Source organism: Manis javanica, chromosome 1 (assembly GCF_040802235.1).
Source record: "Manis javanica isolate MJ-LG chromosome 1, MJ_LKY, whole genome shotgun sequence".
Lineage (NCBI taxonomy): Eukaryota > Metazoa > Chordata > Mammalia > Pholidota > Manidae > Manis > Manis javanica.
The window spans coordinates 152774779-152798557 of record NC_133156.1 but is presented as its reverse complement, the minus strand read 5'-3'; the positions used below and the strand labels follow the sequence as shown (position 1 = coordinate 152798557).

Below are 23779 nucleotides of genomic sequence, written 5' to 3'. Positions count from 1 at the left end.
AAACTCACTTCAAACACGCCTGATCTGAGAATCAGGCAGAGTAGATAATTTTCTAAGGAAAAGTGTGACAGGAAGAAAAGATGAACGAGGTCCCTGTGCCCCAGCAGCCTGTGTTCCCAGCTGTGTCCGCCCTCCGAGAGCTGCCTGGAAGCCAGCTGCAGGGTAAGCTAGTCAGTAGTGTGTTTTGCAACATTTGTGCATTTCCGCTGCCAGGCCTTGCCTGGGGCTCCTCCCCCCAGTTCTGCGAGCAGCAGAGTAAAAGGGCTCTAGGGAGAGTGGGAGGCCTCCCTTCTCTGTTTCTGTGTTTCCAATGAAAAGACAGCAGCTAAGAGCTTTGCCCAAAGCCCCAGAATGTAATTTCACTTGGTTGTGACAATTTCCGTAGAACATGAGCGTGGATTTACCTGAAGTTCTGTGCATTTTAAAGGTCAGAGGGAAGCACCGCTTCAGCCTGTTTGCTGTGTAGCTGGGAACTTTCCTTTCTGAGCACATCCTGGAGCATTAGACTCATCAAGTGCAGGATCTGTCCGACAGTTAGGTCTTTCCTGTCCCATTGATCTTTACTGTCACTACCTCTTTTTCCGTATGAGCATGCTGCGTTCCTTTTTCAAAAATCAAACTCTCATATAGACACAAGCCGTATTTAATGTTGATGTTTCTGTGTTTGCAGTGAATACAATTAATTTGTCTTTTATGCGCCAAGCTTCAATTCTGTCTTGATCCCTAGTGTAAAAACATAAAAGATTCGTGGTTATTTCTTTTCATTTGTTTTTCACCTGTTTTGGCAAAAATGTGATAATTAGACATTAGGAATCCTAGTTTTATATGTTTCTGTTACTTTAAACTTTAAACTTCTCTGTATTTTAGGTCTCAGTAGGATCTCAGGGCTTTGTACAAAAGACATAGCTAAATCTTCTAAACTATTTTTGTTTGTTTTTGAATAGGCAGGATATTCAAATTTTGGAAGGTATCAAGTACTATATAACAGAAAAGCTTTCTTCTGCTACTGTCCCCTAGTCCCTCAGAGGTATGCATATTACCAGTTTTTTGTGTATCCTTCCAGAGAAAGAGATGTATCTGTGACTTGATTTTTTTCACATTTTATCATTAATTAAATCTAATATAATAACGATTAACTTTTTTCCTGTATCTTTAAAAATCTATGTTATATTTTGATGGCATTTGTAAAAAGTTGTCTGTTTTGCATGGTACTGTGGAACCAGGATACTGAATGGTAGCCCAGGGGGTAGCTAGCACCTGCGTGTCCTGAGTGAAGGTGTAAGACTCCCCTGTCCTTGTGGGATGTTGTGATTTTTGGGTCTAGGAGACAGTCTTAGAGAGGGGTAGTCTTATTATTACCTGTATGATCCTTGGCATAAAAAGAAGTTTCAGACTCATCTCATTGTTGAGGTGATTCTAGAAGAGAAAGAAGCTGGTACAAATGATTCAAAGAGAAATTACTGGAAGAGAAAGAAGCTGGTACAAATGATTCAAAGAGAAATTACTGGAACCATGAAGTCATACTAGTGGCTGAGAACTTACTGTTTATGTTGAGTGGGACTGAGTGAGATTGGAGGCTAGGACCCCACCTGCTGTCGTACTGACATCCTTTGGGGCTGGATGGGAAAGGACCTGCCTCATATTGTGTCCTCCAGTACCTACAGATGCCCCTTGCAAACTCACCATGCCTCCCACACACCAGAACCTCCAGCCCAGTCTTTGTCACTGTCTAGCATCCGATATGCAGATGCACTCAGGGGCTGCTTGGACACCCACAGCATCTTCACGCAGACAAGGCTGATTAAGTCCAAGAACGTTCTGTGAGAAAGGATTATTCAAAATGGGTAATTACAGATTCAGGTAATTAAATGGAGGTGGATAGAAGAAACCACCTTCCTCTAGGTTATAAATTTTTGAGTAATATTTGGTGGGGGGAAAAAAACACTTCCTTTCTGAAGAGCATTTAGAGTGGAGTGATGAGGGAGGAATTGGACTGCTTCCCTTACAATCCTGCCTTTTTTTTTTAAGGAAAGTGTCTCAAAGAGCTCATGATGACCAGGCATTTCTTTGAACTGACTGGCGAAGTGTTAATGGATCTCCTGGCACGTAAAATCAGGCAGGACCCTTTAATCATTACGGTACTGGAGCTTTCTAGCTGAATTGTAATTCAGAATAATGCTGGAAAGATTAACAGAGGAATTGGTATGATTAATCGTGAGTTAAATTTTGCTTATTAGTAAACATTTGAGCAACAGAGGTCACTGGCCCCCCCCTTCCCCGCCCCAGGGTGCAAGGCCCCGAGATAAGGCAAGCTGGGCCCTGCTGAGAAGGGTGTGTACCAGTGAGAAACAGGAAGCTGTGCTCTGAGCAGCCGCCTGGAGGTTTCTAACTCTGGCTCAGGTGTGCTGGTCCCGCAAGAGACACTGAGCAGGCAGCCACAGTGCTCAGCGTGAAGGCTTTAAAGTCTTGGTAATTCATGTGTGGAGGGAAGTATGACTGCCTTACAGCTCAAAGAGCTTTCACATTCAGGCCTCTACAGGAGAAGACGTGATCGTCCTGACAGCCTGAGAGTAAATGGGTCGCAGGAGGAAGAGCTCAGGTGAGTGCACGTATGGTCATTCTTGGCTGCAGCTCAAAGTGCCTAGTGGCTGTGGGAGGCTCACGCCTAGTGGATGCTGTACTGGGGAGCACCTGCTTGAAAGACCCCACTAGAACCTCTCAGGCTGTGATTAAAGATTGAACACGGTCCCTGGATTGTGGTTGACTGGAACTGTGCAAAACCAGAAGAACTCTTCTTCCTCATTTCTTCACAAACCTGAAGTTGTTTGGCCGCTCCACAAACCTGCAGTGCTGTTTTAAAGACATATTTAAAAGTTACCTAATCATCAGAGTAATATTAAACTGAAGCAGTTGTTTTCCCTTTAGTTTAAAGATAGATTGCTTTGGCTTATTGGAACATGTTTCTGTGAGGAATTCTTTACACTTTGGTGGTGAGGGTGGTGTGTGATGTCCGTAGAGGAGGCTTGGTTCTTGACATGGATTTAGCAAAGGAATGGAGGAACTGCTAATTGTGATCCGGAAGGGAAGGACATCAAAACTCTGGAGACCATTTTAACCAAAAAGGTTAGGGGTTTTTTTGTTTTCAAAGTTAATTTGCCTGAAAGAACGCAATTTTAGCTTTTGTCACAACTATTGACTTTTTTAAACTTTAGTTTCTAAAAAGTCCCAGCAACATTAAGCTGTAGCTTAACATACTGTGGTCACTGAGAAGAGTTTAGGTTTTCTGTCTCTGAGCAGCGTTCCCATGTCATTGCTGACAGACGGCTGCCGGGGAGGCTTTCTTCTCTTACCGCACTTACTTGAACGTACTTCAGTTCGTTTGTAGGCTTGTGGCTCAAGTGTTTGAATATCTCAGTTAGATGGGGGGAGGGGGATATTTATATGTTGTGTTGTATACTATTGCACTTTTTCCTGTGACTTCATTTTTAGATTTTAGATTCTCCATTTAAATTTGACAGGGAAAAAATGGGCAAGGAAGCTTTGAAAAACTACTAAATCCTGTATCTGTCTTCTGTCTTATATACCTGTACTACAAGAACTATATAGAAACATTTCCCTGAAAATGATTGACTCTTTCACTGCTTTTGAGAATATCAGCATTAAAGGACTGATCCGAATACTAACATTATTAGAAGGTGTACTCCCTGCCACGCCAGGTGTCTTTTAGCTGCATCCAGAGTACTAACTTGTAAGTGACGGGGTGAACAGAGGCCCCGGAACCTGAGTGACACAGATGTTAGGAGGCTGGGCGAGATGCTGTCTCCTGCTCACCGGATAGGCTGGTGGATGTGACCTCAGAGACTGACAGTGAGTCATAGGCTCTGTTCTACACGAGAGCCGCGAGGGAAAAATAGCAAAACCATTTTAATTTGGGGTCCTGAGAATTCCTTTTTAGAAACTTAGGATATGTAAAACAAGATTTGACACCAACCATCTTTTACCTGTTTCAGACAATAACAAAAGTGCCCATGAATAAAACTCCCTATAATGCCCGAGGAGGTAAGTATGGATGTACTTATAACTGCTTTTGAAACAACTATATTTTTTCTTTTGTCTAGAGTTTAAGCTAAAGGAATAATTCTTCAAATTAAAAGAGTAATTCTGAGGAAGTATTGGCTTGTTGCAATTGGTTAAGGGGAAATATTTATCACCCAGCCTGGTGACTCAGTCCCTGGTAGTGTGCAGGGACTTCCATTTCTGCCATTTCTTTGTCCCTGGATGCAGAAAGGATGACCATTTTCTGTATTCTCACAGTGCAGTGCTTAGCTAGGAAAAACAGGCAATTGTCTCTTTTTCCATGGACTTTTTATCAATTTATAGAGGCAAGGTTTTTCCCCCTATTTTTAGTGTTAAATTAGGTTTCTTAGCTAATGGGAATCAAGGAGGGTAGGGGCTTTGTAATCAGGCACCCCCATCTCAGCACCACTTGGGTAATGAGTATGTCATCTCATTGAACTTCACCATATTACTCTTTAAAATGAGGATAAAAAGACCACCATCACCAAGCACTGTTGGTTTCTCATACAGTCCTCACCACCAACTTGGTGAGGGAGTGGGGTTTACCATCTTGTAAACAGTGCTACAGGATTATTGCTTCTGTGCATTATTCAAGATGTGTGTTGAGTACCTACTGTGTGCTAAATAAAGATGCACAGCCCCTACCCTCAAGGAACAGCCAGGTTTGGGCTCAGGGAATGTGACCAGCTGATGTCTTCCTACAGGGAGTTATTTGACATTGAATACATGCAATACCAAACGTCCCTCATGCTGTCTTAAGTGTTGCACAAGACACATTCCTGTTCTAATTCCTTCTTACTCACATGTTCATTTTCTTGGCATGTGTATAGACTCTAGCAAGAAAACTGATATCAAAGACTGAAAATGGCTTTGCACTGCCAGAAAACATTTTCTTTTAAGTTTTAATAGAAGTCTGTGCTCCCAACTGCTATTTAATATTCTATTATATGAATAGACCATATTCTTTTTATCCATTTTTTGTACTGGAAAAAAAGAAAAAAAGTCTGTGCTCCAAAACAAAATACCAGTGTTTAAAGAGCACTGCAATAGACATGAAAATAGTTCTGGCTTCAGACTTGTAAGAGGCAGCACGAGAGACGCTGACTTTAAAGTATTAAGTATAACCCCCGAAGCTTATTACACATGCATGCTTTGAACAGGAGGACATTACCCTCTGCATCGGAGGGTTATCAGTGATTTATGTTATTTAAATAGTAATTGTCACAACTAGCAGAAAGTGCCTTGTGGGCCTTAATACTGAATTTTAGAATATGTCCTTAATTTTGGCTAGACTCTAACATGCCTAAGAAATAATTAGAATTATTATTTTCCCTCATGAAGCTAATGTTAAGGATTTGGATAAAGCATGAACATTCATTTATACACTATATATATATATATATATATATACATACACATACACACACACACACACACACACACACACACATATAATAGTCTCTTGTCCCTCTCCTCATAACCTAGGTAAAGCTTCTGAATCAAGCAGTGGGCTCATTAGAGTGAAGTGGCTCACACCCTTGTTCCCTTAGGTTCAGGAGTTGTTCTGAGTTCACACACCTTTAAGGGGCATTGACTCTTTCTTTCCTGAAATTTTGATACCCAAAAATAACACCTAAGATATACCCTTTTATACAAACATACACACATTCCAAATAATTCTTCCTTAGCTCTCTGTTCCTTATTTGTTCTTGCTATTTATTCCACCTCTTAAATTATGTTGCATCCAAACACATTTGTTTTTGAAGGAATTAAAAACACACCTGAAAAATCTCTCATCAGCTCCCCCCACACAAATAAACCTTTGAAATTCTCAGAGTCACTTTGGCTCTGCCTCAGATGCAAAGGATCTCTCAAGTGTCTCATTGGGACACCTCAGGACTCAATTCTTTGCCGACTGGGCTGGAAATAGTTGAACACAGGGGTTGGCAAACTATGGTCTTTAGGCCAATCTGTCGCACTGCTTGTTTTTTATAGCCCATGAGCTTAGGATAGATTTTACGTTTTCAAATGGTTGAAGGGAAAAAAAAGAATATTTCATGACATACGAAAATGACATGCAATTCAAATTTTATTGTCCACAAAGTTTTATTGTGACACAGCCCTGCTTACTCGTCCATGCTATATGTGGTGGTTTGTGGTCACCGTGGCAGAGTTGAGTCTTGACCAGGACCGGTGCCTGGAAAGGCAGAAGTATTGACTGCCGGGCTCTCTGCAGCCTGCTCTAGTGCTGAGATAAAGAACCTTAGCTCTTTCCCTCTTGTACCCTCCCCACGCCTCCACCCAGTTACCCAGATTTATGATTGTCTGCATAAAATCACGGCTGTGTCTGTCTTAAATGAATGTGAGTCAAGAAAATGTATTTTGACAATTATCCCTACGTGAAGTTGACTAGATGCACCAGTGAGTGGTTCTCTGCTTGTTAGAACTGTTGTTTTCTCTTTTCCCACCCTTTTCCTGGTGGAACTGTAACCAGGAACAGGAGGAACTGCGAAGAAAAGTAACCTTTACTTTCTGGTTACTAAACAAATCTTCTGAGCTCATATCTTTCTAGATATAGGATATCATTTTAAAGTAGTGGACATGCCCTTGATTTGGTTTAGAAAATTCAGATCAATTGTTCCTGAATAATACATTAACATTGATTGGGCCCTTGTTTAAGGCCAGGCACTTATTAAGAACTTCCCTGTTTTTGTTTTTGTTTTTGTTTTTGTTTTTTAAATCACAGTCCTATAAGGGAGGAAGAAGAGCCAAGGCTGTAAAAGGCTGTTACGTACCCTTGAATTAAGTAAGTTAGTGCTCTGAGTTCAGTTGAGGTGGAGCAGGGTAACCTAGGGTGTGCATGTCCTGTATACCTCTTTTGCAGTTTGCTCATCACTTTTTTGGCTTATCTTTTGGCTGAAAAGCCAGTTGTTTGTGTTTCAGTTTTAGAAATCTATTCCATTAGACAACTAGGGAGATAAAATTACAGCTTTGCTAATTTTGTCTGTTTTCATATTTAATAGTTCAGTGAGAGCACATTTAACCTTCGGGACAGTGAACACATCACACAATAACAAATTTTTTCTTCTTGGTACAGAGAGGTATTAATTGGCAAGTGTGCTTTCTTATATGTGCCTAACAGTGCTGTCACAGAAATACATGCAATGCATAGGCAGTCCTGCCATTTGTGACCCCATGGATGGACCTTGAGGGCGCTATGCTAAGTGAAATAAGTTAGAGAAGGATACATACTGTATGACATCACTTATGTGTGGAATCTAAAAAAATTGAACTTGTGAAAACAGTAGAATGGTGAATACCAGTGGCTGAGGGTGTGGGGGAATTGGGGAGATACTGGGGTTTTTTTACTGAAGTATCATTGATATACTATCTTCTCTTGGTTTCAAGTATAAAACAGTAGTTCAGCAGTTACCCACATTGTTAAATCCTCATCCCCATTAGCGCAGTTACTATCTTTAAACATAGGAAGATGTTACAGAATCATTGGCTATATTCTCCATGCTGTATTACTATCCCTGTGACCAACTAATATCATGATTGAAATTTTTGTGCCCCTTTCTCCCCCTCACCCTCCCTACCCACCAACTCCAGCCACTCCCCTATGCTAACCACTAGTCACTTCTCAGTATCTACGAGTCTGCTGCTATTTTGTTCATTTTGCTTTGTTTTTAGATTCTACAAATAAGTGAAATAGTACGGTATTTGTCTTTCTCCATCTGGCTTATTTCACTTAGCATAATGCCCTATAGATCCATCCATGTTGTTGCAGATGGCAGAACTTCTTTCACTTTTATGGCTGAGTAATATTCCATTGTATATATGTACCACATCTTTATCCATTCATCTATTGACAGACCCTTTGTTTGCCTCCATATCTTGGCTATTGTGAATAATGCGGTGATAAACATAGGAGCGCATATGTCTTTTTAAATCAGGGATTTTGTTTTCTGGTAATTTCCTAGAAGTGGAATTACTGGATCAAATAGTATTTCTATTTTTAATTTTGTTGAGGAACCTCCATACTGCTTTCCACAGTGGCTGCACCAAATTACATTCCCACTAACAGTGTAGGAGGGTTCCCTTTGTTCCACATCCACATCCTCACCAACACTTGTTAATTCTTGTCTTTTGGATAGTGGCCATTCTCACACTGGTGTGAGGTGATACTGTGGTTTGGATTTGCATTTCCCTGATAATTAGTGATGTGGAGGATCTTTTCATGTGCTTCTTGGCCTGTATTTCTTCTTTGGAAGAATGTCTGTTCAGATGTTCTATCCATTTTTTAATCAGGTTATTTATTTTTTGGTGTTGAGGCATATGAGTTCTTTATACATTTTGGATGTTAACCCCTTATCGGATAAATCATTTACAAATATATTCTCCCCTAGTACAGGTTGCCTTTTTGTTCTGCTGATGGTGTCCTTACTGTATAGAAGCTTTTTAGTTTGATGCAGTCCCACTTGTTCATTTTTTATTTTGTTTCCCTTGCCCAAGGAGATGTGTCCAGGAAAAAATTGCTCATGCTTATGTTTAAGAGAGTTTTGCCTATGTTTTCTTCTAGGTGTTTTATGGTTTCATGTCCTACATTCAGGTCTTTGATCCATTTCAAGTTACTTTTGTGTATGGAGTTAGACAGTAATCCAGTTTTATTCTCTTGCATGTAGGCTGTCTAGTTTTCCCAACACCAGTTATTGAAGACGCTGTCTTTTTCCCATTGTATATTCACAGCTCCTTTAAAGTACATGAATTGACTATATATGCTTGGGTTTATATATGGGCTCTCTATTTTGTTCCATTGATCTATGGGTCTGTTCCTTTGATTATTGTTGCTTTGTAGTATAGCTTGAAGTCAGGGACTGAAATGTCCCCAGCTTTGTTCTTCCTCCTCAGGATTGCTTTGACTATTTGGTTTCTTTGTGATTCCATATAAATTTTAGGATTATTTGTTCTAGTTCATTGAAGAATGCTGCCTGGTATTTTGATAGGGATTGCATTGAATCTGTAAATTGCTTTGGACAGGATGGCCATTTGACAATACTGATTCTTCCTATCCTTGAACATGAGATAGATTTCCACTTATTTGTGACTTCTTTAATTTCTCTTGTTAGTGTCTTAATAGTTTTCAGAGTACAGATCTTTTATCCCCTTTGTTAGGTTTATTCCTAGGTAATTTATTCCTTTTGGTGCAGTTGTAAATGGAATTGTTTTCTTGATTTCTCTTTTTGCTAATTCACTGTTCATATATAGAAATGCAATGGATTTCTGTTACTAATTTTGTATCCTGCAATTTTGCTGATTCTAGTTGTTAGTTCTAATAGTTTTTTAGTGTAGTCTTTAGGGTTTTCTGTGTATAATACCATGTCATCTGCACATAGTGACAGCTCACCTTCTTCCTTATCAATTTGGATGCATTTTATCTCTTTGTGTTGTCTGATTGCCATGGATGGGACCTCCAGTACTGTGTTGAATAAAGGTGGTGAGAGTGGACATCCTAGTCTTGTCCATGATCTTAGAGGAAAAGTTTTCAGCTTTTCACTGTTAAGTATGATGTTGGCTGTGGGTTTGTCATATATGGCCTTGATTATGTTGAGGTACATACCCTCAGTTTGTTGAGAGTTTTTGTCATGAATGGATGTTGAATTTTGTCAAGTGCTTTTTTAGCACCTATTAAGATGATCGTGCAGTTTTTGTCCTTATTTTTGTTAATGTGCTGTATTATATTACTGATTGATTTACAAATAGTCTCCATCCTTGGATGCCTGGAATAAATCCTACTGGTCATGATGGATGATCCTTTTGATCCATTTTTGAATTTGGTTTGCTAATATTTTTTGAGGGTTTTTTTTTGTGTGTGTGGTGTCTTTGTCTGGTTTTGGTATTAGAGTCATGCTGGCCTCTTAGAATGAGTTTGGAAGTATTCCCTCTTTTACTTTTGGAATACTGTAAGAAGGATGGGTGTTAACTCTTTAAATGTTAGTTAGAATTCAGCTGTGAAGCCATTTGACCTGGACTTTTTTGTTTGATGGGAGTTTTTTGATTACCAGTTCAATTTCATTGCTGGTAATTGGTCTGTTCAGATTTTCTGTTTCTTCCTGTGTCAGTCATGGAAGGTTGTCATTTTCTAGGAATTTCTCCAATTCTTCTAGATTGTCCAATTCATTGGCATAAAATTTTTCATAGAAATATCTAAGGCTTCTTTGTATTTTTATGGTATCAGTTGAGATTTTTCCTTTTTCATTTCTAATTTTATTTGTGTATGCTCTCTTTTTACCTTGATAAGTCTAAGAATTTGTCTATTTTCTCAAATAACCAGCTCTTTGTTTTTAGTTTTCCTATTGTTTTATTCTCTATTTTATTTATTTCTGCTCTGACCTTTATTATGTCCCTCCTTCTACTAACTGGGTTTTCTTTTGTTCTTCTTTTTCTTGTTTCTTTATTTGTGAGATTATACTGTTTATTTGGAATTGTTCTGTACTTGCTGTGTACTTCCCTGTATTGCTATGTACTTCCCTCTTAGAGATGCCTTTGTAGTGTCCCAGATACTGGGCTGTTGTATTTTTGTTTTCATTTGCCTCCATGTATTGCTTGATTTCTTTATAATTTGTTCACTGATCCATGCATTATTTAGAAGCATGTTGTTTAGCCTCCTTGTGTTTGTAGGCTTTTTTGTTTTCTTTGTGTAATTTATTTCCAGTTTCATACCATTATGGTCTGAGAAGTTGCTTGATACAATTTCAATCTTTTTTAATTTATTGAGGCTCTTTTTGTGGCCTAGTATATGATCTATTCTGAAGACTATATCACGTACGCTTGAGAAAAATGCATATCCTGATGCTTTTGGGTGGAGTGTTCTGTGGATATTTGTTACATCCATCTGATCTAATGTGTTGTTCAGTGCCTCTGTTTCCTTTTTTATTTTCTGTCTGGTTGATCTGTTGATGTGAGTGGTGTGTTAAAGTCTCCTAAATGAAGGTGTTGCAACCTATTTCCCTCTTTAATTCTGTTAGTATATATTTTACATATTTAGGTGCCCCTAAGCTGGGTGCATAGATATTTATAATAGTTATATTCTCTTGTTGGACTGACCCCATTATCATTATGTAATGCCCTTCTTTGTTTCTTGTTGCTTTGTTTTGAAATCTGTTTTATCTGATATAAGTACTGCTACTCCTGGTTTTTTCTCCCCGTTATTTATATGAACTATCTTTTTCCATCCGTTCATTTTCAGTCTCTGTATGTCTTTGGGTTTGAAGTGAGTCTCCAGTAGGCAGCATATGGGTCTTGTTTGTTTATCCATTCTGGCACCCTCTGTCTTTTGATTGGTGCATTCAATCCATTTACTTTTAAGGTAATTATTGATAGATATGTATTTATTGCCATTTTATTAATTGTTTTCTTGTTTTTGTAGTGTCTCTCTGTTCCTTTCTTCCTCTCTTATATTCTTTTCTTGTTATTTGATGGTTTTCTTTAATATTTGATTGGGTTTTTCTTTTTTAATATTTTGTGTGTCTATTATAGGCTTTATGTTTGTCCTTACCATAAGGTTCAAGGATAGCTTCCTAACTATATGACAGTCTATGTTAAGGTGATGATTGCTCTATTTCAAACACAGTCTTAAAATACTTCTTTTTTCTTCTTCCTCCTGTACATTTTATGTATTAGATGTCACAGTCTGCACTTGTTGTGTATTCCTTGACTGATTTTGTGTATAGTTGGTGTTACTACTTTTGATTTGTTTTGTTTTAATTTTGTGGTTTCTTGGTAAGTAATTGGTGTACTGCATTTATCTGGGTTTATTTTTACTTCTGAAAACTATTTAGGCTTAAGGACATTTCCATCTACAGAAGTCCCTTTAACATACCCTGTAGTGATAGTTGAGTGGTTGTAAATTCCTTCAGCCTTCATTTATCTGGGAAATTTTTAATCTCTCCTTCAAATCTGAATGATAATCTTGCTGTGTAGAGGATTCTTGGTTGAACGTCCTTCTGTTTCAGTACATTATTATTTCATGCCACTCCCCTCTGGCCTGTAAAATTTCTGTGAGAATCTGCTGATAGTCTGATGGGATTTCCCTTATAAGGAATCTTTTTTTAGGAGATGTTGTTTTAAGGGTATAAACTTGCCACTAGTAGACAAATAATTTCTGGAGATCTAATGCCCAACACAGTCATTTTTGTAGTGAACTATACTATATTAAAAGTTTTAAAGTTGCTAAGAGACTAGATTTTAACTGTTCTCAGCACGAAAAAGAAATGATAATTATGTGATAAAATAAAGGTATTAGCTGACACTAGTGTAGGAATCATTGTAGTATATAAATGTATCAAGCCAACATATTGTACACCTTAAACTTGTACAACTGTTACATGTCAATTATATCTCAATTTAAAAGATTTTTAAAGAGTGTAATGGCAAGTATTTATATTGTAATAATTGGTTTTAAGGCACACCTTCTCTCCTCCTCATTTACCAGCCACCCACCCCCACCCCACCCCCAATAAATAGATCAGATCTCCAGGGCTGGGGCCTGACCTGCCCTCTTTACATACAGCAGCCACTTGGGTCTTCATCAGTCAGCATGTCCATTGTCTATTCCTCACTGAATAAATGAAGAAGTGAGAAACTAAGGACCTGCCTTAGAGGTTCCTTTCTCTCAGTTCAACTTCCTTTACTCTGACTACTTTTCTATGCTTAATTATTAACTTATAATTTATGTACAGTATCATGCTGAGAGAAACCTGAGAGAGACATAGTGACCAGTGTATCATGATCAGAGATAAGGACATGACCATTTTTTCTCTTTCAGTAGTTTTGGGAAAGTCACTTTCTGAAGGGAAATACGTCTTCTTCCCTGTCTTAAAACATTTCTAAATAGTTGAGGGAGAATATGCTGAAATTAAAAATAGCAATGTTAATGCTTTTAAAAATTAGGTGTGTTAAAGAAATAGTTAAAAGCAGTAAAACATTTTTATTTAAGGGTCCCATTTCTGTTTTTCTGTATGCTGAGAGATACTTAGGAATGAACCTGTGTCAGAATCAGTTTGTAATTTTTTTGTCAATATACGTGTTTTCTAAATGATTTTCTATAATTGCCAATATTTTAATTATTATAACTTTTCCTATTGGTTTAAAACAAAACCTTGAAGTATCTGTTATAAATCACTTAGAAAAATGAAAAATTTGCAGTTGACTAAAACTGTTTTGCCTGCAGTACTTTGGATAGATGCTGGGAAAATTTTATCATTTTATTTTGTTATTAAGTAATGATTATTTTATATGTATTTAGGTATCTTGGGAGCATAGCCACTGATTGTATATCTGTGCACCCTGGTGGTCATAAAGCAAACTTTTGACACAAATATTCTTTTATAGAAAATCTTTATAAATTACTATTAAATGCTTCTTAAAGTTATAAAGCTCCTTAAGTTTTTTTTAATGGTTGTGCTAGTTTCCTAAAGCTGCTGTAACAAAATGTCACAAACTGGGTGGCTTCCAGCAACAAATATGTGGTCTCACAGTTCTGAAAACCAGAGGTTAGAAATTACTGTGCCAGCAAGGGCATGCTCCCTCTGCAGTGTGAAAAAGGGCATCCTTCTGTGCCTCTTCTAGCCCCTGGTGTTGGCTAGCAACACTTATATTTGGCTTGTATATGTGTCCCTTAAGTCCGTGCCTTTCCTCTATCTTCCTGTTTGTCTGCAACTTGTCCTAGTACTCTGTGTCCCATCTCTGTCTCTCCTCTTACATGCACAGCATCTAGTGTGTTAAGGGGAGACCCTTCCAGTATGCCCTCTCCTGAACTTGTCTCCCTGTTCTATATGCAAAGGCTCAATTTCCCAGTAAGGTCGTGTTCACAGGTACCAGGAGTCAGGACATCAGCATATCTTTATAGGAGACTAGCAGCAGTGCCCTGTTTGTATAGCAGTGCATAAAGATTAAAAGTCATCCCCATGTGCCTGTTGGTGGGAATGTAAACTAGTTCAACCACTGTGGAAAGCAATGTGGAGGTTCCTGAAAAAGCTAAATATACAAATACCATTTGACCCAAGAATTCCACTCCTGGGAATTTACCCGAAGAAAACAAGATTCATGACTCAAAAAGACATATGCACCCCTATATTTATCATAGCACTATTTACAATAGCCACAATATGGAAACAACCTAAGTGTCCATCAGTAGATGAGTGGATAAAGAAGATGTGGTACATATACACAATGGAGTATTATTCAGCCATAAAAAGAAAGAAATCCTACCATTTGCAACAACATGGATGGAGCTAGAGGTTATTATGCTCAGTGAAATAAGCCAGGCAGAGAAAGACAAATACCAAATGATTTCACTGATTTGTGGAGTATAACAACAAAGCAAAACTTAAGGAACAAAACAGCAACAGACTCACAGACTCCAAGAAGGGAATAGCGGTTATGATGGGAAGGGTGGGAAAAGGGAATTAAGGGGCACTGTAATTAGCACACACAATATAGGTGGGTTATGGGGAAGGCAATATAGCATGGAGAAGACAAGTAGTGATGCTATAGCATCTTACTATGCTGATGGACAGTGACTGCAGTGGGGGGAGAGGTGAGGACTTGATAATATGGGTGAATGTTGAAACAACAATGTTGCTTACGTGAAACCTTCATAAGACTGTATATCAGTGATACCCTAAGAAAAAAAAAAGTCATCCCAGTGTGCGGCTTTGCTAGAAATAGCTTTATGGAGTTTGAGCAAATGACCCTCAGTAAAACACACCTTTTAATGTGCCATCTGATCAGTTTTGACAAGTGTACAGTGGTCCTGTCCCCACAGTCAGGATAAGAGGGTGTTTATTATCCTGTGCCCTCCTGCCCATATTCAGTCCTTCCCCATCTCTAGACAACCTTTGATCTGCTTTCTGTCCCTCTAGATTAGTTTGCATGTTTTAGAATTGTATATAAGCAGAGTCATGATAATGTCCTTAATGTTTTGGTTTGGAATCTCTAACTCAGCATGATTGTTATGAGGTTCACCCATGTTGCTGTGTTTCTCAGCAGTTAATTTGTTTTGTTGTTGAGTGATATTCAGGTTCATGGATATACTGTAACTTGTTTAGCAACTCACTTGATGGTGGACATTTGTTTCCAGTGTTTGGCCACTGCAACAAACAGAGCTATTACACACAGTCCATGTTCAAGTCCTTGTATAGATCTACACTTTCATGTTTTTGGGTAAAATGGCTAGGTTGTTTGGTAGGTGTATATTTAATTTTTTTTAATAGCTAAACTGTTTTCCAAAGAGGTCATACCATTTTATATTCCCATGAGCAGTGTTTAGGGTTCCATTTCTTCCACATCCTCGCCAACACTTGGTTTGGTAATTCTTTTTTTCCAATTTTAGCCATTTTGAGTGTATGTAGTGGTATCTCATTGTGGTTTTAATTTGCATTTCCCTAATGACTCATGAATTAGAATGTCATTTTGCTTATTTGGAATCCATCTCTCTTGTTTTGCAAAATGTTCAGTCAGAATATTTTGCCCATCTTTTATTTTATTGACTGTTTCTTATAATTGTAATGGTGCTTTATATAGTTTAGTTATAAGTCCTTTGTCAGATATGTAATTTGCAGATGTCTCCTCCCAGTCTGTCTGTGGCTTGTCTTCTCATTTTTATGTCTTTTTGAAAAGCAAAAGTTTTTTTCACTTTGATTATTGATTGTTTCTCTTATATAAAGTTTATGCTTTTTTGTGTCCTATCTTTCCCAAATCTACAAATCCAAAGTCAGCAAGATTATTAATAAATATGTTACATGTACAAGTTGGCCCTTGAACACATGGGTTTGAACTGTGTGACTACACTTATACACAAATTTTTTTTTAATTAATGTATTGAGATTTTTTTGGTGATTTGCAATAATTTGAAAAATGTTTTCTGTAGCTTTATTGTAAGAATACAGTATATAATACATATACCATACAAAATATCTGTTAATTAACTTTATGTTATCAGTAAAGCTACCAGTCAAGAGTAGGCTGTTAGTAGTTAAGTTTTAGGGGGTCTCACAGTTATATGCAGATTTTTGGCAGTGTGGGAGTCAGCAACCCTAACCCTCAAGTTGTTCAAGAGTCAACTATAAATATAAACTCATTATTTTTTAAAACCACTGTGGCCTTTCCTCCCATTTGTTGTTTTCCCAGCTATGTGGTAAGTGCTTCTCAGTCTCATTGAGTCTGCATGACAATCCTGTGGCGGATCAGCACATTCGCCCCTCTCACAGAGCAGGGAGAGACTCTCAGATGCACACAATTAGTAATCTGGGTGACTGGTGTTTGCTCCCAGGGCTGTGTGCAGCTGGGTCTTACGTGGACAGTGTGAGCCCTTAACCACAAGCTTAGGCTTCACTTAAGTTTTAGAGTTAGATTTCTTACAGGGAAGTTCTGAATATACTTGATCATATCTTAAAAGTTAAAAATTTACCATTGAACATAAAAGTAAAGGTAAAAGTAAAGGTTAACCTCCTGTACTTGCCTAAGGAGAATAAGATTGAAACAAAAATGGAATTTTTGTACCTCCTCATGACGCTTGCCAGAAAAAAGTGTCTCAAGTATAAATATCTAAAAGTAATAATTTATGTATCAAGATGAACATATTACTTAAATTTAAATTAAACATTACAAGAATATCCAGGTATTTATCTTGCTTAACACAGTGTTCTCCTGCCTCTGGCAAGCAGATTGGGAAGGGAAGCTGACTATGAGGCTACAGTGAGTCACTGCACAGGGTGTTTACTTCTGTAGGATGGTTCCTGCTACCGACCTCAGTGTCTGATTCTAACACATAGACTTTGGTGCAACAAAACTGAAAGTCTGCAATGTTTTAGAACATTTCATTAACATTTGCAGGTGCTAGAAAATAAATTATTTATTTCTTCGTAAAAACTAATGGCAATAATTTGGAGGTATTGAAAATAAACTGATGTTAGTAGCATTTTAAACAATGAGGCTTTATAAAAGTCTAGCCAGTTATAAGATCAAAATTTTTCTGAATCTGGGATCATTCTGTGACAGTCAACCAATACCTTTAAAATGGATTCAACTGAAAATACTAGCTATTCAACACAAATTGTAGTTTTGGCTTTCCTTAATATAATATATTTTATTTAAAGGATGTATTGTTAGGTTGTAGGTTCTCTGTGTTAATGTGTAGAATGTATTTGTCTAAGCATTCTTGGTTCAGCCTACATTTATTAAGGTCCTACTATGTGCCAGGAAAATGGAGTTAATTAAAACATTCATTATCTACTACATGGAGCTTAGTATATGGTAGAAACAACAGACATACAGATAAAAATAGATACTGCATCTCTGGAGGAGTGACCAAACGCTATAGGAGCAGAGTGCGTTAAGTTTCTACTGCTGAATAAATATTATCCCAAACTTAACAGCAATAGGAGTCAGCAAAGTTTTTTTGTAAAGGGCCAGATAATAAATATTTTAGGTTTTGTAAGCCATACAATCTGTGTCACCGCTACTTTGCTCTTGTAGTGTGAACACTGTAGGAAATACATAAATGAATGAGTTGTAGCTGTTAGTGTTCCAATAAAGGTTTATTCACAGAAGCAGACAGTGAGTCAGATTTGGCCCATGGGTACTAATTTGCTGACTGCAGGCTTAAAACAAGGAACATGTGCACCTCACAGTCGAGGGTCAGGAATCCAGGGCCAGCCTGACTCCATGCCTCTGGCTTCAGATCTTTCATGACATTGCTGTTAAGCTTCCGCTCAGTATAAGGCTCAAGTGGAGGGAGTGACCCCAGAGAGAGCTCTAGGTGGCAGCCAGCCTCTTTTAACCTACTCAGAAGTGGCTTAATAGCACTTTTGCTGTATTGTCTTTGTGAAAAGCAATTCAGTAAGTCCAGCCTACTTGAAAGAGAAGGAATTACACAGAGGTGTGAATACGGTTAAGGTAAAAAAATAAATCAGTGACACTTGTTAAAGATCAGTGAGCAGACTTTATTCAGGACCATCAAGATAGGTGCAGGGACCACTACAGTGGGGTTTTGCTATGGGGGAGAGATGGGGTTCACCTCCAAATACAAGGAAAAGTGGGGATTCATAGCCAAGGAGCACAGTTGGGGGGGTCAGTGCGTGGAAAATTCCTGAGCGGAAACATCAAGGGTAAGGGAGATTCTGGAGACACAACCTCACAGGACTCTTGCTGAAGGCCAGCCAGGGCCATCAGACATCACCTAGAGAATGGGGAGGGTGATCAGCTACCTGGATGGAGGATTCTGGTTAAATTGATTTAGCAGGATTCTTGCTAAGACAATGCAGAGGTGAACACAGAAGTGCAAAAGTCAGGGCCTGGTAGAAAAGAGAGCCTACAGGGGCCTGTCTGGGGTCCCAGGAGGCAGGGCTCTCCAGGGCCTGTCCTGGTGCCGTTGGTCCCAGGGGCAGGTGGTGGAATTTAACTCGACTGGAACCCTGAAGAGGCGAGGTGAGGGTGCTGGCTTAGGCGCAGTGCATGGAGAACAATAACAGCACTGGGGGTGTCCCTGTGTAAGCACCAGCCAGCCCTCTGCACCTCTTCCTTCAGAATCTGCGTTTATGTCTCAGGTACCCCGTCCCCGCCACTGGCCACTAGTCTTTGACACCCATTTGTGCCGCCAGGAATCAAGGAGTGTCATATGGCCTCCCACGTTTTCTTTCCATCTGCTGTATTTGTTCCTGATTCCCATTCCATTTAAGACTTTATTGTGGGCTACAGCCAACATTTGTCAAATAAAAAGAGGATCAGGAAAGTAGCCCACACAGAGCTTCTGTGACCCTGGCACTGGCAGACATTTCCAGGTGTTCTTGTTAGAATCCTCCTTCACCCACTTAGCAAAGGGGGTGAGCCTGGAGGGAGGCCAGGATGAAGTCCAATCCTCATCTCCCTCCTGCTACCCCCAGTACCTCGTGCTTCTCTGGCAGCACAGGCCACTGTCCCAGCAACTCTGCCAGGTGGAAAAAGCTGTGCATTCTCCTTCTGTGAGGATTTCCCCGTCTTTTCCTTCACGGTGGCTTCTACATAACAGATACTCAATAAAAGTTGGTTGAGTTGCATGAGTAAATGAATATCATGAGAGCTTGCTGGGACTCTGTGGTTCCTCGTATTTATTCCTTATGTGAGCGTGGCCCGGCTGGACTTCCTGGGACCATGTCACTGATCCAGAGCATCTGCTAGATCATGTTTTCCCTCTCTGAGCGCAGTCCTTACCCGGCACCCTTGTGCATTTGCAGTAGGTAATGAGTCTTTGGCCTCCATGTCTCTGATGGTGACACCCTCCCTCTGGCAGCTCTGCCAGCCCCTTCTGACTGTGGCTGGTGCCCTGGCACCCCAGGGCCACACTACACAACTCCCAACACAGGTCGCTCAGGCTCCAGTTTCTGGGTGGAATACCTTGTGTAGAACAGGCCTCTGTTCTACAGCTTCACCTTCCTGGTTACTGCTGGGCGTTGTGCTCACTTTACTGACTGTCCTCCTTGCATTTGTTTGCCAATATGTGAAATTTCTCTCCTGGTCACAGCCCCACTCCCACTTTCCTGAGCCATCAAACCTAATGGTGTAAGATTTCTCTCTGTCCACCCCCACCCCCATTTCTGTTGAAGTAAACTTTATTTGGGAGTGATTTTAGGGCTATAGAAAAGTTATCAAGCTAATGTGTTTTTCCCCCCTTTAGCTCAGTCTGACTGCTGGCTTTGGCCCCTCTAGTGCCCCGGGGCACGTCCTCCCCCACCCTCAGCTCAGCTGGCCCTGCCCCTCAGGACTGCTGTGTGTGACCTTCTCTCTGTGTGTGACGCTTCACTCTCTCTTCCCGCTTCTCTTGACGACAGGCGGTCCCAGTAGCACCATGACTTTGGTCCCTTAGTACCTAACTGCTGGAGTCCAGCTCCAGCGAGTCCAGGAGTCCCTGAAGGGTGGACGGCGTCGGTGACTCACTGAAATGAGTGAGGACACAGACACTAGCCAAAGCTGAGCCTGGCCTCTAATGAAAAGTAGCAGCTTGATTATATACTCTTTGATTACACAAAGTACAGTACAGACATTAATCATTTAATTGACACATTGCACGGTTATATGAGTTTGGAGAATGAGATTAAGTCATTTGGCAGGTCTTAGCAGTTAACTTGTTTCTAAGTAAGCTTTGTTCTTAGTTATTATGGCCAGAAAATCTTACAAAGATTAGGTGGGTGCCAGACTCTTGGTTTCCTTACAGATGACTATCTAAAGTTCACTATTCTATTGTTTTTATGTAGGGCCCTCATTCTTTCATAGCTATACTCCCATTCTTCATCTCTGGTAGGAAAAAAAGAGGCTCTCTCTAAAAGGACACGATGACTTTTTGGCAGGCAGGGACAAATTTTATGGACTGTGCCTCAGACCCATTTTCAGTAAGACTTACAATGGAGATTTTTCTCGTCTGGAGTTAAGTAATGCCCTGTTCTCATTTGTTTTATAGTTTGCCAGGTTGTTCTCTGACTGTCTAACCACAGAATATCATTTGTTCTCTGTACCCACCTGTTGCCATTAATCATTGAATATGTTATTTGGAGGCCACGTAGGGGCGGGGGGAAGGAACCTTGACCCAGGTAAATTTCCCGTATCTTTTTTCCCATAAACTTGGGTCCAATACTTATGGGGTCTCACTTCCCCATCATCGGGGGTAATCACAAGAACAGTAGTGGTTTTTTCCACTTTCCTTTAGGGCCAGTACCCAAAATTTTCAGGGAGAATTGGATATGGCCTCTTTCCTAAGGGGTAGCTTGAATTGAAACTGAAATAAGCAAATTTATTAGGAGGGGCATTTTGAGCAGGAGGGATATCGGAGTTGCTTCTCTGGGAAGGCCGCTGTGCAGTCCCTGCCATCCAACTGCCCGGACTGTGTCATCAGGCTGTGCAAGTTCGGTCCAGCTCCCAACACCTAACCTGTCTAAACCGTCTGCAGTCCAGCTTTTGGTTCCCCCGTGGCCCTGCCCCTTGTCGCTGTCCTGCCATGTTGCTGTCCCGTGTTATCTCACCAGTCTTGGCTCTCCATGGGGAGTAACAGCAAGAGATTCTGGCTAACTTAAATAGAAAAGAATTTTATTGGAAAGACCTCAGGTTGCTCACAGAATTGACAGAAATAGGAAGGTTGAGGAACCAGGCTCAGAATGGGCAGGAGTTAGGAAGACCAGAGATGGTTTCCTAGGCCAGCAGGGCCACTCCTGGGGTCGCTCCACGTAAGAGCTTAGGGTTGGCAGAGCCCCATCCAGCTGTGGGCCGCCTGCTGGCAGGGCCTGGAAGTGTTGTAGTGGAGGGAGGCCCACTGCCCAGACACTATGGTCTCATAATCAATCCAATTACTTTCCCTTTACTTGTCCTTGAAATTTTATGGCATTTATAAGTAGCTACATAAGAGTAGTAACCTCTCCTTCCTACAAACGTCTCCTCCCTTCATCTCCCCAGCATGGCCTTTTCCTGCTTTCCCTACTAGCTACCCCTTTTCTGTTGTCCGGCCCGTGTTCCCAAAGGTCTCCAGCATTCACGGCTTCACTTAACATCTGTGTGGTGGCGACTGTCAGACCCAGGCCCAGAGTTACCTCTGTCATTCAGTAACTACGACGATTTAAACTAGTAGATGTCCCGTCAACGTTGTAAGTGAAACTTGAGTGACCTGAACTATTAAAGCAGTTTATTGGAGCATTTATTGAAGAGACTGTGAAATCAGAGTATTTGGAATTTTCTTTCCAAACTAAACCTAAAGCCACTAAAGATAACAGAATATAGCATAAGTGCGGGTTCTAAACCCAAGATTGTGACTAAACCTCTTAGCAAACCCATCTCTAAAGTAAGGGATCTTACATCTAGTTGAAGTAGTACAATAAATTTTGGTGTATTTAATAAAGAGAGAAATTTCAGTACATTTGGGTTTGAAGACAAAATACATGACTGTTACTAGTTGCATAAAATGTCTTTAAAAAAGCAATGTTTTTGATTCTTTGTGACTAAGGCAGTATTGATAGGTTTTTATGGTTACATAACCAACTCCACAACTCAGCAGAAACTTACTGCTATCACCTTTGTACATCTGCTGTTATAGCTACTTAAAGAAGGCATTGTTGAATGTTATTGTGATGAAATGAATCACTTTATTGCTTAGAGATAATGGGATGAAAAAATGACAACACTGTAGGGAAGTCCAAGTGTGGATGGACTGGAGATGAGCCACTGTGTATGTGTGTGCTTCCAGTTTGTATGTTTCAGCCATGTTCCATCCTGTGGCCGCTGTGAGGCCTCTGATCATGATGGAAGACCAGTGGGGACAGCCGGCCCCCACTGAAGGGTCTGTGATTTTGAAACAGTGTAGTTAGAGCATCTCTGTACTGCGCCTCCTTCAGAGTTCACTGTGCTACATTACTCCCCATAGGAAACAAGAGCTTAAATATATCATGGTTATACTGCTGAAGAATCTGTGGATCAGATGATATGGTATATGGAATATGCTTCAAAATACTGATGGTGGAAGAACAGATGAAACAAACTGATCATGATTTGAGAGCTTTTAGGGCTGAGTAATGCTTTTGATGGGATTCATTTTACTATTCTCACTAGTATGTTTGAAATCTTCAAAAATCAGTTAAAATTTTTTTGGTATGTACCATAATAAATGGCACACTTTTACTCTCCCTCTAATGTAACTATCACTTTATAATTTATCATTTTCTGGGGCTTACCAGTGCTTGTGCCTCCTCCAGACATCTGGAACAATAGTCAGGTAAATAGCCAAGCCCCATGAGGTTCCCTCTGCTGTCAGCCACATGCCTGTCAGCAGCATATAAACCAAACCAGGAATTCAGCATTTGTGGCTCAGGTGTGTGTAATTTGAAGGTTGGTGTGACGAGGAGAATAGAAAGCGATAGGAGCCCTTACCTTAACCTAGGATGTCTGCCTGTGGTAATTACTGACACTCCAGTTTGCACTGAAAATAGCTCAGTGCTTCCTTAACTTTGTTAGAAGTGAAGTTCTCATAAGGTGGGAAAAAAAGATTGGACTGGACATCTCAAGTTACTGTTCTTACCTCCACGGGGCAGCAGTGGATTTAATCTGTAGGACAATTTATTTTGAAAAAAATAACTTGGCTTGTGGAATGTGGGCCACTTAAAACAGCTGTGTAGAATCTGGGTTAGCAGAGGCTGGGCCCAAGATCTGGTATCATCACTTAATATATTGACTTTTGCAAGTCAATTACTTTTAGGAGCTTGGATTTCTCCATTTGCCAACTGAATATGATTTATAAAAGGAAAAAGTGCTTCGGTGTTGACAGATTTAGAGCTATTCAAGGATTTATTGTACTTCAATTTAAATATCAAATGACTGGATGTGTCCATTTTTACTATTTGGGGAGCCACATGGGTTGGAAAAGCAGAAAGTTAGTTGCTCTTTGCTTCCTAACCTGTGTTACTGATTTCATCTGTTGAAATTCGCTACTGTCTTGCCAATGGGTTTCAGTCCCTGGCAAGTTCGCTATGGATTCAATGTGACCAAAGAAGTGACAGCAGAATGTTCCTGGGGTGAAAGGGTTATACCCAACTTTATTTCCACAGTGGCAGGTCAATCACTAAAATCTTCTCCACTTGGAGCAAGTCTGCATGTAGCAAGCTATTCTCTGCCTCAGGGCCTCTGTCCT

At 39.9% G+C, this 23779-nt stretch overlaps 1 protein-coding gene across 6 annotated transcripts in view; it reads left to right on the top strand.

The window, feature by feature from the left end:
• LIMS1 (LIM zinc finger domain containing 1) overlaps positions 1-23779 on the top strand; it is a 194685-nt gene that overhangs the window by 109821 nt on the left and 61085 nt on the right. The window contains exon 1 of one of the 6 annotated variants that reach the window (XM_037015437.2): positions 2334-2599. The exons of 3 other annotated variants lie outside the window; for them this stretch is intronic. In XM_037015437.2, coding sequence (XP_036871332.1) covers positions 2493-2599 — 107 coding nt within the window. In that variant the 5' untranslated portion in view covers positions 2334-2492. Of the gene's footprint in view, positions 1-2333; positions 2600-4035; positions 4060-23779 lie in introns of those variants that run through there. 2 more of the 6 variants (XM_037015438.2, XM_073238752.1) reach the window with 2 other exon arrangements.